Source organism: Rhamphochromis longiceps, linkage group LG22 (assembly GCF_057381845.1).
Source record: "Rhamphochromis longiceps isolate RC_006_pf linkage group LG22, R_longiceps_female_GT1.1, whole genome shotgun sequence".
Classification (NCBI taxonomy): Eukaryota; Metazoa; Chordata; class Actinopteri; order Cichliformes; family Cichlidae; genus Rhamphochromis; species Rhamphochromis longiceps.
Genome location: NC_140577.1, coordinates 6085874 through 6102418, shown reverse-complemented (window position 1 = coordinate 6102418; position 16545 = coordinate 6085874). Strand labels below are relative to the sequence as shown.

Genomic DNA, 16545 nt, shown 5'->3' with positions numbered 1-16545 from the left:
TGTCGACTGATTTTGTTTAAGCTTTTAGCGAGCGCTGTCATCCCGGTCCTTGTTCTGTCTTCTGTTCCTGTTGGCCGGTTTTATGCCACTGATGACTGTAAGGAACGAATGATGATCCAAACCCTCTCATTAGCACACGGCCCTTTACACTCCCTTTCATATTGAAAAACGCCTGATTCAATTCCAACCGTATTTAACTTTCAGTTCAGGCACGGTCACTTTGTACATTAACAGTCAGAAACCTAGAAGCTTATAGCTTAGACACCCACAGAGAAATGGCATGCTGCGAAGAGGAGAGGACACACATGAAAGAGCAGCACACATCTCATTAGCACACTTTTCTCTCCGTCCAGCTAACTGGGCAGTCGGCAGTCTACCACCCATCAGGCCGCTTGCATGGTGGGAAACGAGAACAGCTGAAGCATTTCGCTTCCATCCTCAGATGCACCCCTGGGGATTAAGAAATCATCCTCACATTTCGAAAAGCCCACTACCTGGAAATAGACTCTGGGATGAGGGGGTGGAGAGGTCAGAAACCCAGGCACACAAGTCATTTCTATTTTCCAATCCAAGCTCCTTAGTTAATGGAGTTTTTTGAGGTAAGCACAAACACCATGGCAGGGAGGAGGAGAGTCGCTGGCTCAGTGAAATTCACTTTCTCGAATATGAAAGGAGAGACCATCTCAAAAAATTACATGCTGTGGCGATGGCTAAAACTGTACTTATAAAACAGCAATACAACTTTCCAAACTGTTTTTATAACTTTAAGCAGTAACAGTATCAATGCTTTAGTCGCTCCTTTGTCACCTTGACACCTATTGTTGGCTTTAGTTGACAGTAATTAGAAATTAAAGTTACAGTTTTACAAAACCTCATCAAATTCACGTACAGCTCCTGTCAGTAAGCTCACAACAAAAAGTCAATTTCTGATTCTGATTTTTCAAAGGTTACACTTTGTTTATCCCTACATTGTTAAAGTATTTAGCCACAGGCTTTCACACAATGCTGAGCCCCACTTAATTTTACTTCTTGTTTCTTTCAGATTCTCTTTTTATACCGAACATTTTACTAATAAAGCTAAAATTTTGGGAGTTCTTCTTTCAGGTATCTTTAGCGCTAACTACCTTTTCTCAAATATATTGCTAACCTGGAGTATTATTTAGGGTTTTAAATTATTTGAAAATGTCATATTTTTGGGAAACAACATGGTTCATATCTCAACTTAAATTTATACAAAAAATACAAACTCAGAATTTAGATTCAAAGAGTTATTCCCCCCAGAATAACACTAAAATCTTCATTTGTGACAGCTGGCTAATCCACTCTGATGTGCGGTTACTAAATAAAATAAGATGCAGAGGTTAAGAACTGCCCGCCATGGACTGCAGGGCCTATTGTGGTTGCAATTATTTCTTATTTAAAATGACCCTATGCAGGTTTTGACCATCTATTAGTGTTGCTAAGACTGCTAGCTTGCAACAATGCAAACAAATACAGAAGAACATAAAATGTTTTAATAAACATGGCACTGTATTTTTTAAGTACAGCAGGTAAATATGTGTATGCCAGCATTTTTAAATAAAGGTGTTGTTTTTATTCAAATTTTTCAATTTTAAGACTTTTGGCAGACTTGAGGTAAAATATCACAACCTGGTTTAAGGGCGCGCACCGCTTCTCAGTCAGTGCATTACTTTAAATGTGCTGCATTCCCCACAGCATCAAACAGCATAAGCGTATTAGAAAATGGATGGTAGGATATTCCAATTTCAATGTGGCAGGCAGATTAGCAGATTATTGCCATAATTGCCTGGCTCACAATAGCACATTATTCATTTTTGCTAGTCAGCTATACTATCCTTCATTGTCCCCAACCTTATTTAAAACCATTTATCAACCATAGCTTCAGATTTACACTGCTCAGTTTAAGCTCTTTAGTTATTGTTCTTTTTCTATAATGAGCATGCATCTGCACTAATAAATGCATTGAAAATGAACCAGGCTTCTTAAAATAGGAGAAAACATTCAGGGAATGAGAGTCTCCTAATTTAAATCAGAACCTTCTGTGCTTTTTTAAAAAAATGTGAAAACCTGTGAAATATAAATGTTTTCTCCCATGGAAGCAGTTCATGTGTGACTAGAGTGTACAAGTCTTTTGAGCCACAGTGAAGCGCTTTATGTCATTAATGAGTTTTGGGTTTTGACAATTGCAGTATTATTTAAGTCCATGTGCTATGATCCATTTCCAATATATATTAGGAGATGAGAAAAGAACGATCTCAGGGGTAGAGGAAGAAAAGATGGTTAAAGATGTGTGTGCATGCCTCTGTGTGTCACATTGACTCACATCCTCACCCATCACATAGTCCACAGTGGCTGTATCAGTGCAGCTAACAGAGGGCCTTTGTCACAAGCGCACGCACACACACAGAGAGAGAAATAGCAGACATGCACTTGCACGCTATCATAGCAATGTTCTCTTTGTTACCACTTTATCCAAAGAATTGCAACTAAGTGCTTGGCCAAAAATCTGCAAACTTAAAACTTCAGTAAATCTAACCTGAACCCTCGAACAGAATCTTATTCTAAATTTCAAGTAGGCAAAAATAGCCCAAATTTTCAAAAACAGGCTTCACTCTCAGGTTACAAAAGTTATACAGATCCTAAGAGAAAATCTTACAAGTACACTCACACTCTCTCTCTCTCACAGACACACACACACACAGACATTTGTGCAGAGCCATCTGACCACCACGTATATCCTGAGCCCCATGATGCCGACAAGGACACAGTGGTTACAAGGGTGACAGATGTTCAGCAGAAGCTATTTACAAGCACTAGCCTCACTAATCTGTTTTGCACTTTCATTTGGTCTAATTAAGCAGGACTTGGACAGAATCCTCTCTTAGATAAAAGAAAGAAAGACAGAAAGACAGAAAGAAATAGCCAAACATACTTTAAACTGACTAACTGACAGGTAAGTGTAAGCATCAAAAGCAGCAGGGAGGAGAAATAATGAAATGAGCTATGAGAAGAAAGCCCACAGGGCCTGTAGAAAAGCACCGGGCAATATCGAGTCATTTGACAATAATATATCATTAAAGAAGGAAAACCCTCCTTTTGAATAAACCCGGTAATTCTATCATGCAAAAGAAAACCTTTATTGGCGGCCACCAAAAGACCGGATGTCTGCTTCTGTCTGGAATACTGATTAGTTTAATGTCAAAAGAACATCAACCTTTTTCTGTGCAAAAAGAGAAAAACTCAGTTTTGGATTCACGGGAGAAATTCAGCTCAGTGAATTGTGTATTTAAAGAGTTGACCCTCAGATTTAGATCTGAGATAGGAAAGTCAAGAATTAGTTTGCTCTAGGCGGGGAGTGGGATGGAGAAGAAACTGAGAAACTAAGAAAGGCAAAACATTGTTCTGCAGCTGTCAAACTAAAACTTTCCACCAACATCTGACTTGGGGAGGTGCAGAAGCATAGATGCAGGAGCACGTAATGAGACTGGGAAGCAACCCCAAGGAAAAGACAAGGAATGAGGAAGCCTGATTCCACATCGGGATATACTGTTTGGATGTGAGATGAAGCAGTTATTTTTGGGTCACGTGGACAGAATTCAGTATACATATAGAAATATCATATTGTGGCTTTATACAGTCCTCAGATTACAACATTTTTATCATATACATAATATTTAGAGTTGTGCTAATAGACATGGGAAGGTATCGACTATGCCACCTGAGGATAACGGACCCATCATCTGTACTTTTGCTAGACTTCACTACTTGAATGCTACATTCCTATAGCACTCCTATAATCATACCGTTTTTTAGATTAAAATCAACACAACAGATCTTATTACATGCGTGCTGCCCCATCAAAACACAGAGCCAAATTTACCCAAACGTAATTTCCAACAGCTCGGTCAAACACTCAGCTTAGTCTTAGCAGTAGCTAATGTAGCCTTGAGCCCCTCGCCACAAGAGCAGATGAGGCGAGAGTTACAGAGCTTTAGCGGGCTCCCTTAATTCCATCCATACAGATTTTAAACTTCAGACACCAAACACACACACACATCTTTCACAGTTTCCACTTAAGCCACAAAAGGCTCTATTGAACCCTTTCTACAACTCTTGCTATAAAAAGACTATATATAGAAATGCACTTAGAGGCATCAAGCTATGCAGATATTTCAATCTCTGGATGACATCTTAACATTAAAGAAAAGCCTTAAAATGTTTTAAAGTGTGCTGTGAGGATAAAGGCATGCACGAAGGTAACAGAAGTAATGCACTATAGGAAGACAACTATTAACTTTCTTAAAGGGTACACTTATATGCAGGCGGATGTTTCTATTGTTTTTCTAGGTTACTGTTTGCACATTCAAGCATCCGTTTGCTTATCGTTCTGCACATTCAGTGACCTCTCCTAGCAAAGAGAATATTTCAATGTCTCTCACTGAAGCCTGACAGGAAACCAAGTCCTGTTGTTAATATAAATGTAGACTGTTTCCTGTCAGGTGACTGACAGCCACATAAGGCATGACAGTCTCTGCCAGGAAATAATCCCTGAAATATATGCAGCCTGACAAACTTAATTGTCATATCCATGGCTTCTTTTGCATGCAACTGCTTTGTCTGCCAGGACAGCCAATTCATTTGCAGCCAGGTTTGAAATAACCACAGGCTATATATTGAAAAATGACCTAAAAATGATCTAATTACATATGGCATGCATTGCAGAATGATCGGGGGGAAACATACACTAGAAAGAGAAGGTAGTAAATGGGCTGTAACTCTAAATGACACTGGTATTCTCTTTTAATGTGCATGTGACTTGAATACAAATGGGCTGTTTAAACAGTAGTCACTTGTGAACATGGAAAGGGGAAGAGATGTTAGCTTGTATTATGCAAATAAGAAACAACACTGTCAGAGCAGACGCAGCTGATCAGGATGGCTCCCATCGACAGACGTGCACATGCATGTGCGTGCATCGGGGATGCATTTGGTTCAGGCAGTGATATTGAAGATGTTAACAGAGGTGAGAGACGAGCCAGAGTGTTAGAGGTGCACAAATCCTTGTCTTCAGCCCAGTTTCATTTTAACATTTCATCAGTACAAACAGATCTCCCACCACCATCACCGACCCACCCTTTCTATCTCTTTATCTCTCTCTCTTTTGCTCATTTGCTCACTCTCTACTGGCTGGTTAGCCACTGACCTCTAGAACTTGTTGCTAGAACAGTCTCCAGGCTGAAAAGCCAAGATAAAACCGCTTTTTATAATCTTCCAAATCAAATCGATTACTTTAGTGAGATGTTAGCGTTCTTCATTCCCCTAAGACACAGATTTTCCTTTCCATGCTTTTTTTCACCAAATGTCAGGAAATTCCAGGAGTTGTAAAACTCTTGAAGTTCAACAGTGAGTTCAACAGTTTTAGGAGGTCAAACAGAAGGCCAACATTATGCCACACTGAATGAAGAACTGAAAATGAATATTTGCTATTACAAATAAGAGAAAAAAAAGAAGAGGATCCAGGAACAACACCGAAATGCCCTGCCCTTTCTAGAGCTTGCACTTGAACTATAACAGGAAATGAACTTCTTTTTTTATATATATATCATACTGGTTTGCAGGAATAAAAATCCACAACAGTGAAGTAGGTTTCAATTTCGATTCAATCAACTAGAAGAATGGACATGACCAATTCTGAAACTGGCAGACACGAAAAGATTGATAGTAGGTGATGTTATGTTCAATGTCTTTTTTTAGCAAATAAATTTCACTCTGTTATTTGAGATAAAAAGCAATCTGTGATCAAGGCCAAAGACTGCATTAAGGCTGAAGCCATTTCATTTTCTCACTTGTGCTGAGAAAGAAGTCTTTCTGCTATGATATAAGATTCCTCTCTTTCACTTAATAAGAAAATATACTGTATTTTTACACCAATATACCACAGTATTAGAACCACGGAGAGGTGATGGGGATAACATTGATCGTCTTGTTATAATCCAGTGTTCAGCAGGGAAACAAATGGTCCTGGCATTGATCTGGATGCTACTTGGATGCAGGCAAATTAAACTATAGCAAAAGCACTCCAATAGCAGGCCACATCACTATATAACTATGTATCCCACCAAACCACAAAAACTGTGTAGGAAGCACCACCAAGAGCCCAAAGCACTGAGACGGTCTCCGGCCTCCCCAGATCCCATTTCAGTCCAGTACCCCCAGAATCCTTTGAGGCTACAGCGTGTCCTTGACCATGTCTCATAAAACCTTATGGATCTCTAATAATATGGTAAAAAGGATTTATTTAGTGGTCAAATAAAAAGAAGTATATCTAAAACCATGCATTTCATTGCTTAAATAAATGGTATCATGTGACCTGTTGACAGAGTGGTAAAAGGTAATGGAAGAGAAATAGACCCTTTTTTCCAGTTACTGCAATCTGGTTTAAGAAGGTAATTTTTTATTTTATGAGGATCGTAAATGTCAGATGATTCAGTTACTCCTGTTTTAAAATGTATTCTGATGTTTTGTTCATTAAAGACATGGACACTTTAATCATCTTGCACATTGTCCAGAATGGCTCTTTTCACCAACGATTAGCAATGTGCCAGTAGTGATTTAGTGACTGCCAACATGGTCCAATTTTGGAAAGCAAGACCGCTGCCTTAAATTTCTCAATTGGAAAAAGTCATTGCAGGAGCTCCATAATGATGTAAGTGAAGCAAACAATGTTACTGTAATTATTAATCGCCCACATGGGTACAACTGCAAATGTCACAAAGTCACGCCGCAGCCTGACCGGTCGCTGCACTCGCACACAAATGGTAAAAAGCAATTTCCATTTTGTCACCAGCAGGCTATATCTGGAGAGGTGAATAAACAGGAGGAAAGGAAGGACGCAGGTCGGTGTGGTCTGTGTAACGGGAATGCTGAGGACAGACTAGGACACAGAACAGGGACGCTTGTCTAAACACTTTCACACTTTTGAATTTCCCCTCTAGCTCCCTCCCTCCCTTTCTAAACAATGAGGCCTAGAAGAACTGAAAGCAGAAGAGTGGATTGAGAGAGGAAGAGTAGAGTTGGGGTGGGGGGGTTGTCTTGGCACCCTTTTTAATTCCACCAAAGCTGTTCCAACAAAAGGGCCCCCGCTTGGGAGCCGCCACGGAGCAGCAGCCAGCCAGGCCGACTGAAAATAGGGTCGTGAGCAAAAGAATGAGTGTGAAAGAGAGGGAGCGAGAATAAGACAGGGAGGAAGAATGCCTGAATAAAAGAATGGGAAAATGAAAACTGAGCAGGGTATGAAAGGCCATTTTTTTACTCTGCATGCAGGTAAAAGTCAAACTAGCAAAGGAGGCCACACTGATCGTGTGAGTATGTATGCAAGAGACTTTGTGTGTGCATTTTTACGTCATCTGCAAAGGCATTCGTGATGCTGTGAAACCTGACTGGACCCTGTAAGAATAAACCGTGCTCCGACCATCCTTGGATCAGCTCCATTGTGATTCATGGCCCTCTTCCTGTTGCTACGCTCTGTAATCCCTCTTCCCACTGACACCTGTTTGCTGTAGAATCACAAAGGAATGCCAAGGTGTTAGCCATGATACGCTTTATGTCTAGAAATGTGATCTGGAATTTGCTTAGTAACCCGTTTCCTCAGAGGTGGAAAAAAAAGAAGAAAAAAGAAAAAGGAAAATTGCTGACCAAGTGCAGACACATGCTTGCTGGCTCTTTGGCACCCACGGTGATGAAGTAAAACCTGCTTCCTGTAGTAAGCTGGGCGGATTGAGCTTCTTACATCAACCCAAACTCCGAAATATTCCCACTAATTATAACTGCACACCTTCTTTTTTAGGACATGCAAAGACACACACACAATACAGGCTTGTGATATTGTCTCGGACACAAAAGCTGTATCCATGGCAACAAGTTTAAAATTTCTGAGAGTGACCTACCAAGCCAAAGTCTACCCCTGGCTGTAAGAGCTGCACTAGAGATTTTTGAAACTACTTCTTTGATGGCACAAACACAAGCCAAACGTATTATGCAAGATCCCGCAATACAAACTCAATAGTTCATCATTCACTGGCCCACAAAGAGTCGTGGGAAGTCATTAAGATTTTAATCTTTGATCAATAACAAAACCTAGAGCCAAAAATTAAGAAGTGAAAAGCTGCAATTAAAAGGAAAAGTTTTTTTATAAGCAATAAGACTTCATTTTATGCTGGGTGATAATCATCGCCGCATGTATCGATTCTGACACAGACAAAAACAAAGTCGTGCAAACACAAACAGCAGTCCATATTACTAAACAGCGTGTGTAGTGTGCGAATCTTTCACAAGCTCTCAACGGGCATCAGCGATCTGCTCCTGATGATTTTCACCCTCAGCAGGAAGAGCCTTTGGCATTTGAGTCTTGAGCCTTTTAACTGCAGGTCCCAATGTGAGAGCAGCCTGTATTGTGGCGGGTGTCAGATTAAACTTGACTTAAGCTGTTTTCACAGACAAACTCAGGACAGCGTTTCTCTTTCTCACATTTAGCAGACAACAGGACACACTCTCAACAGCTGTAAATAGTCTAGTCCTGGCAAGAGTGCTGGCTAGGTAAAACATGCAAGAGGCAGGATGCAAAGTCCACCAGCTTTCTGTAAAATCTCCAGGAAAATACCGACTCAGTTCTCGATCAAATATCACACAGGCTTAGTAAAAAGAAGCTGACAGGCTAAAGATGTCAGATGGTTAAATTATGTTTGAAATGTTTTGGACCCCAACGCATGTGTGAAAATAAGTTTACTGTATGACTTTGCAACTGATTTTTCTTACGTTTCAGTAGTTTTGATTACCGAGTCTGTAGTCATGCCCTGGATAATAATGGCTTCTTTAGCAGCCATTGGCTCTTCAGCAAATAAGACATTTAAATATGGCAGCGGCTGATGCTAAACCATTGTGTCACATCAATCACTCAATGCGTGATTGTGTGACGAAGAGTTGGAAGACTGAAAACAGTGCAGTTGCTTTTTGATTTCTCTTTTTCCCGTGACAAATGGGGAAATAAATAACAACGACATTTAAAAACCATTCGCATTGCACATCTGCTAAATTGTCATTTTTAAACATCGGCATCAGCCTAGACTTTCCCGACTGGTGCGTCCTTAACTATTCTGTTCAGCAAGGTCATTAGTGTTATGAATATGAAGGTTTTTAACAGTTAAGGGGGAAATATCACATGCTAAAAACACATCATTAAGCCCTTCCGAGTAGGAACTTGCAGAGCATCCAGCTGCTTTGCACGGTCGTTGACATTTTAACCCAGCAACGATACCTATGATCAACTCTCATGGCAACAATGACAACCACTGCCTCAAACCTCTCCACAAACACACAGAGCATCAGTTCTCCCCAGATACACTTCTTGACATTTTGTCTGTCTGACATCATCGACCACAGTGGGCCTGGGACCTTTGCGCTACAGACCACTTTTTAAAGCTAACAGAGGCTCCAGGGTCAGGTTGCTACATAGTATTCTATTATTCTATTTATCCCCTTCGTATATTTTATTTATATTGTCTCTGTATTTATATATATGTGTGTGTGTATAACTCTGTAACTTCTGTCAGTGCTGTGCTTTTTTGGAAATCGAATTTCCCAGAGGAACCCACCCGAGGGATTAATAAAGTTCTATCTTATCTTATCTTATCTTATCTTAGTATTCAACCAGGATTTATGCAAAGAAGCAAAATATGTTTTTTAAACTGAGAAAATTGCTGGAATATTTTATACAAACTGCCCTTTGCTTTCGAAAAAATTTGGATTTTTTTAAAGCCTCTAGGCTTATTCCAGTTATTAATAAATGAAAATATCCTGCATGGAGAAAAATTAAAATAACTGTGCGCCTATCCCAAAGGCCAAGAGCGCACAATCGGCTGTAATGTGCAGCTCACAGATGAACGTCTTGAACTCTTGATTTTTTCAATTTTATGTTGTTTCTGAATTTTAATTACAGCACTAAAACTTGCTGCGCGTCCCTCTACCCTTTGCCGTTTATCCAGAGTCGGACTGCAGCGGTTGCATGCAAAGCGAGGTTGTCCAGCTGTCGCTGTCTACAGCTTCAATTTTTAGCTCCTCCTGGGGGATCCAGAGCCATTCCCAGGCCAGATGAGATGCTCTATATAGTGTCTCTAGTGCATATCAGGATGTTTAAAAATTACAGAGCTACATCTAAAATGTTGTTTTTTTGTTTTTTTTAAATGAAGGCGTGACGATGTAAAAAGAAATGCAGATGTATGTTTTGGGTTTTGCCCTTTAAGGCAAGAAGGTAGGTCAACATGAACGTTTAAGACTTTTTCATCCCTGAGATCCTCTGCAGTGATTCCCACATGGAGTAAAGCCATCACAGATGGATACTGGAGCTTGTGTAGCACTGGCTACACAAATATGCAAACAACAACATAGCGCAATGCAAAGCTAAAGATGAGTCATTAATAAGAGCTCTCGATAATCAGGCTGTGCTGCTCTGAGGGCGATAATCATCGTCCGCCTGCTCTCCAAGTGATAAGCTAATCAGCCCTCCGTCTCTGCAGAGCCGTCGAGGGGACTCATCATCATTGACATTTCAGCACAGGATCGGGCCTATTGAGACACGAAGGGGAGGGGGTGGTTACCTGAAGAGACTTAATTATCATTGCTGCACAATGATATCCTCTTAACTCTATTTTGCCTTTTTTATGAAGGTTAACATTCCTCTTTCAATATTACAGTCAAGGTTTCACGGCTGCCGTTGACCCCTTTTGCAAAGTGCTTGTTAATTTTCCACATAATTACGCAATTGCATTTGCCATGTAAACATACAACGATCATCTATGCACACAACTCGCTTTCGAATTGTTTCCTCATATGCCAGGGCAATCTTGGAAAAATCAAGCCTCTGTCAGCAGCTCGCTTTCTAAGCAGCTGCAGCGTGAGTGTAGATGTTCTTCCTCAGACGAGACAGTTGTGTTGTTGCATGTTAAAATGAATTCATAACCTGTGGGGATACTGTCATGACAATCTGACAGCTTTTTAACAATACAGACCCAATGTAGCAGAGTCTCAGCTGAATATCTGTCATCCTCTCTCCAACCTGTGTTAGAGAGCTTACAGCATGGGGTCTAAAGCAGAACGCTCTCCTTCACTGGGGTTTTCTCGTTCTTACATTGCTCCAAAAACGCAGGAAGAGAAAGGATGTCATTACACAGCTAGTTCTAATCGAGATTAAATCTTCCTCCTGCCTTGTAAACTCGGCGCCAATAACAGTTCACGCCATCACCGGTTATGCAACAGATGCTACAGCGAAATGCAAAGAAGGATTCTGTGGCTCCCCGGCTCGAAATAACTTGCCCTCCCGTTTGCTTTGATCTCACAGGCATGTCTCCAAGGTGCGTCAAGGCACGTCAAGGCACAAGATGACATATCTTCCAGCTCCATAATGACCCATCTTCTTTTTCCTCAGTGAAAATTTTGGAGAGCTCTGACAGATGATATTAGTTATACCCAGGTGCAAACAACAGGCTGACAGATTCATGCTGACAGAGCAGGCTAACGCCGATCACTATAGCCCGACTACCTGCTGTTATAAATATTGGAGCTGGTTCCAGTGGGGGGAAAAAACTTTCAAAGTAGTTTCTGTTGGGGATTACAGCATATTTGTAAATTCTTGTGGTTCTTCTTGTCTGAATAATCTGAAACACTGGTTTACAACTGTGAAAATTCCCATAAACAGCCGCTGAAGTCGGTAAAGACTTTGGAAAGTCCCAAGAAAGTACACGAGTGTGCACATTAAAGTAAATATTTAGTTGAATCTAAGGTACTTTTGAGAAACCGTGCATATTCATGTGACACATAGCATTGTTTGTTTCACTAATGTTTAATCTGTAACATGGTAAAAGGACATAACTGAGAGTTCCAGTGTGCAGACTGACTTTGACTAGTTAGAAAAGCCATTCAAGTGCAACAGTGCTGATAACAAGTCAGGTACGTCAATATGCCATCTAAACAGCAATAAACTACAACACCTAATCTGTGTTGTTTTAACATCTCAACTTAAAATCACAAATACAACAAAATCAGAGTAAAGACATTCCAGTACAGGGAAACAGAATCATGAAAAAACCTCATAAATGCAGCGATAACCTTGTCTTTTAGTGACCTTTCCCGTACGCGATTACTGTTATTTCTATCCATCAAAGGTGCGTTTTATAGTGACAGCAAAGTGTTTCTGTTATTCATGAGCAGGTTTATTTATACCTGCTTTTATTTTATGGAAAACGTTGTCACCGTTTCCTTAATAATCCCATTATGTCTCTGCGCCACTCAACAACTTCACAGGGACGTTATTTTTGGCACATGTTTATTCGCTGAGTGTCAAAGGTGCTGATCAGGAAGCTTTTTAGTTTAAAGATGAAATCCATCAAACAAGCTGCTCTTTGTGGCTCACTGTGCTGCATCCGGGACTTCGCGTACAATCATTTTAAATCCTCCTATACCAAAACACAGGATATTGCTCTAACTTATTTCTTATAGGTTTTATAAAACACTCACACAGTGTCTTGCATTGTGCTTACATCACTTAACAGTAAGTTCACAGCACCATTCGGCTGATACTTGCTGATACCATCAGTCAATATTGGCCACAGTTACATGCATCACTGCACAGAGGTAGATATATAGAAAGTGGAGTTAAAGTTTTTATGACCCCTATCTCACTTTATTCAACTCTGAGTGTTTTACATGTGTTTTATTTGGGTTTAAGATGTCTAATTTGAAAAAAGAAAAGCACTGAATTAATTTTTTCAGATATTTTACTCTAAATGTTCTGGTATTGGTCTCTTAATTGACTACAGGGTGCCTTTTATCATAATATTAACATTTACGTCATTTTATCTTCTTAAATTTGTATGCACTGCGTGTTCGCAAGGCTGCTTCTTCTGCCATGATTCTGGAGTTCGTGTATTTTTCATACAGTTCGTGTAGTCGATATTCATGCAGCCCTCTTGACAAGGTATTTATTCCTGAAGGGCCACCTCAAGAGCAGGGGCCGAGCCATAATCATCCCCCGCAGAGAACGCGTTTCCCCATCAACACCCTGTTGCTCCACACGACGAGGACCAATTTTTGCCATTACTCTAATGGTGAGTAAACGGACCGGCAGTTGTGATAGCGCCCCATTTCACGGCCACGCTTCCCGACAGGTAAACACAGATTTCAGGTCAGCCGTGCTGTAAGGGTTTGTAGCGGCTCAGGGAGGATTAGGTTTCCTGAACAGTCACCTGCCGACGAAAGCGGCGAGGAATTAGGACAAACACCGCAAACCAGGAGAGCCACACCTCGCGTCGTGGCTTACCGAAACTCAACACACACACACATGCACACACAGATCTGATGTAGAGCTCGGACAATAAACTTTTACAATAGGTCTCGGCGCTCTGAGCAGCACCGTCAAACATCCAGCACTCCGGGAACGCGGGCTGCCCTGCTGGAAAAGTGCCGGGGGTTGCTACAGAGAACAAGAGGCTACAGGAGGCGAAGAACTGACGGGACTTCCATTGTAAGAAACACAGCTGGGCTCGTTCACACTTACCTTGGGCTGCAAGCAGGACCGCTACTGCCACCAGCCAAGCGTTTCTCATCGGATACACCGGGCAGCGCGCTGCGTAATCTCTCGCCATTCTTATACACAGGAGATAAGGTGGACGTAATATCCACAACAGCGCCGTGTGTTTCAGCTGGGCTCCAAATTATTCCTTCTCCGATCAGCCAAGAAACTTCGAGCTCAGTTCAGACCGCCTGCGCTGAAAGCAGCCAAGTTACAGCTTCTCTCTCCTCCTGCCGCTCTGAGCGCGCCTCTCCTCAGTCTGGACCGTGATTAGTTTCTCTGTCCTTTGCTTTAATTCTGTTAATGACAGGAAGAGTCAGAGCCCTCCCCACGTGGACCGGCCGCAGTGCGCAGGCAGCCGGTGGCTGTGTTTTTGTGCCGGTGCGTCTTGTACAAGGCGAGCGGAGCGAAATGGAAACAAAGTGTGGACGGAGTGTGTGTGAGAGTGCTGGAGCTCCGTGTGTCTGATGCGGAGAGCTGAGTGGGGGAATATCAAAGTGATGTCAGCAGAGCGTCACCAAGAGGACTTCAGCCGCAATACTGAACCCTCACAGCCACAGACGCACAATCCGAGCGCGGTGCAGTTTAAAAGGTTAGAAATACAGAAGGGACGCATCTGCATACCTGTGCTGTGAGCTCCGGGTGTGTTCTGCTGACACCTGCCGCTTGTTTGTGTATATGTGCGCGCGCACGTGTGCGTGCGTGTGTTGGAGCAGATTTTCACTGTTGGAGATGGAGCATCGTCGTGATACAGAGTAACGACATAGAATCTTTTAAGCAGTTAAGTATTTTAATTTCATGCTTATAATATTTTTTTATTTGTTTCTGTTTCACTTTTCAGCGAAGATTCCGTACTTTCCCCGGAGCTGCCGCTTATTCACACGGTTACTGGTTATTTCCGGATTTCCCACATATGACTATATAAACTAGTGTTGGGGAACTACTTATAATCCAATCGCACCTTTTTATTTAGGGCAAGCAAAAACAAGTAGCCTTTCATACTCTACAAGCAGAGTCCTTAAATTGAAGTCCCCAGGCTTCTGGGTAATATTTTCTGCAACCCTTAATCGTGTGGAGGTTACATTAGTGTACATTTATTTCATCCACAGTTCTTGTTATTTTCTGAACAAATGTCCTACAAACTGTGAGAGTTTTAGGTCTGTGTTTCCCCAACTCTCTGTAACATACTTCATGCACTCAACCATCAGAAGTTTGAGCTCTCGTGCACTCAAGGTAAATCTTTGATAGCAAATTTCCCTTTATGGAAGAGACCATCTATAACATTTAATTGTTGCTTTTTGGATTATATTAATAATTACATGATCTATGATAATAGCTTTTGTTATACTAATTTTAACAGACCACCTCTATTGCCACATTTTCTACTACAGATTAATCACAGTTTGTTCATCATGTAGAAACAAATGAAATGATGAAAATGTTTGCAATGAAAGCAGTGTCTTCACATTGGTTACTCTGTCTGACCAGCAGCCAAGAAATCATCAAAGTAATTTATTAAAATCACCGAGAAGCTTTGTCAGCAAATGGTAACTGAAGCTGGTTATCATGGATCAAAGTCATTATTGACTTCTGCCCTTCGATTTAGTGATAAATCATCTGACTATGTGAGTGAGGAATATAGTAAACAGTAGACATCACCGAGGGGGGTTTAGTGTGCCTGCTATGAATCAATAAAGGTCATATTGTTCACATCAGATGTGATGTCTCCGTGGACTTCACATAATGCTTATTGTAATGGTTTTCTAGCCAAAGTTTTCTAAGAACTGAGCGGAAGCAGGTGCTCAGCTCACAGGGGAAGCCTTGTTGAAGGCATTCCAAAGAGAGACAAACCCTTCTGTAGTTGGAATAGTCATCCTTCTACAACTACACAAGGTGACCCCCCCCCCCCCCAAAAAAAAAATGTAAACAGATATTGATATGTTAAAATAATAATACTAATGCAGCACAAATCCAATATTCCAGAAGATTAAAGAGAATGTGAAATGTATATAAGTGTGATATCCCATCATTATGGCTCAAAAGAAGACAAAAATATTAAAAGAAACATCTCAAGGAAACATCAAAGAGATTATGAGCTACTATTAATGCAAATGCAAACCATCAAATGGAGAAAACTAAACTTTCAAATCCAGATTTCAATTTATAGAATCCAGATTTTTGCTGTTTTATTTTCTCAGGTGTATTTTTAATGAAATCTGATGTTAAACATATTCATTTAGCTTCTTTTTTGGTTGTCGTAGTGTAAGTAAGTCCCAAAGTACTGCACAGCAACAATTTGACTTCTAGAAAAGCTTTGGAGACAACTCAAACCTCCATCGTCTGCATAAACATTCAGATTTCCACTTTATATGATGTATTTTGTTTCTTTGTCCAAAAGAACTACAAAAGAAATTGCACACATAAATTCAGGTTTGCAACACACGCGAAAAAGTCGTAAGGGATTGCAGTGGTGGGGGTTAAGTCTCTCTAGATGGATGCCGTCATTTACTTTGTTGTCCCTTCCACAGAAACAGTGATGCTGCGGGTTTTTTTAAAGACAGAAATGGTTCTCCTCCACACACAGAGGACGTTTGCCTGTCTGTTTAAGACGATAAGGACCATCTTTGAAATCCACTGCAGTGCTTTTTAAAGTTTCTGCTGAAATAAGTTGTACCAGCAGATTGACTGAGAAAGTTACTCTGTTCACAGCAACACACTGTAGAGGCGAAGCTCAATTAACTGTGTGATTGAGTCATAACTCCAAAATACTGCAGTGGGAAATATTTCTAATGCTGTTTGTGTTTTATAGTGATTTAAAATAAAACACTATCCAATATAAAATCTTTAGTTTATGCCAGTGAATAATACAGGTGACTGTTTATTCACACATTGGATGGCTAGAT

At 40.8% G+C, this 16545-nt stretch overlaps 1 protein-coding gene across 3 annotated transcripts in view; it reads right to left on the bottom strand.

Moving 5' to 3' along the window:
- Positions 1 to 14331, bottom strand: part of pvrl2l (PVR cell adhesion molecule related 2 like) — a 376118-nt gene extending 361787 nt beyond the window's left edge. The window contains exon 1 of one of the 3 annotated variants that reach the window (XM_085395491.1): positions 13628 to 14331. In XM_085395491.1, the coding sequence (XP_085251617.1) occupies positions 13628 to 13715 (88 nt within the window). In that variant the 5' untranslated portion in view covers positions 13716 to 14331. The remainder of the gene's footprint in view (positions 1 to 13627) is intronic. The other 2 variants (XM_085395490.1, XM_085395489.1) reach the window with 2 other exon arrangements.
- Positions 14332 to 16545: the final 2214 nt, after the last annotated feature.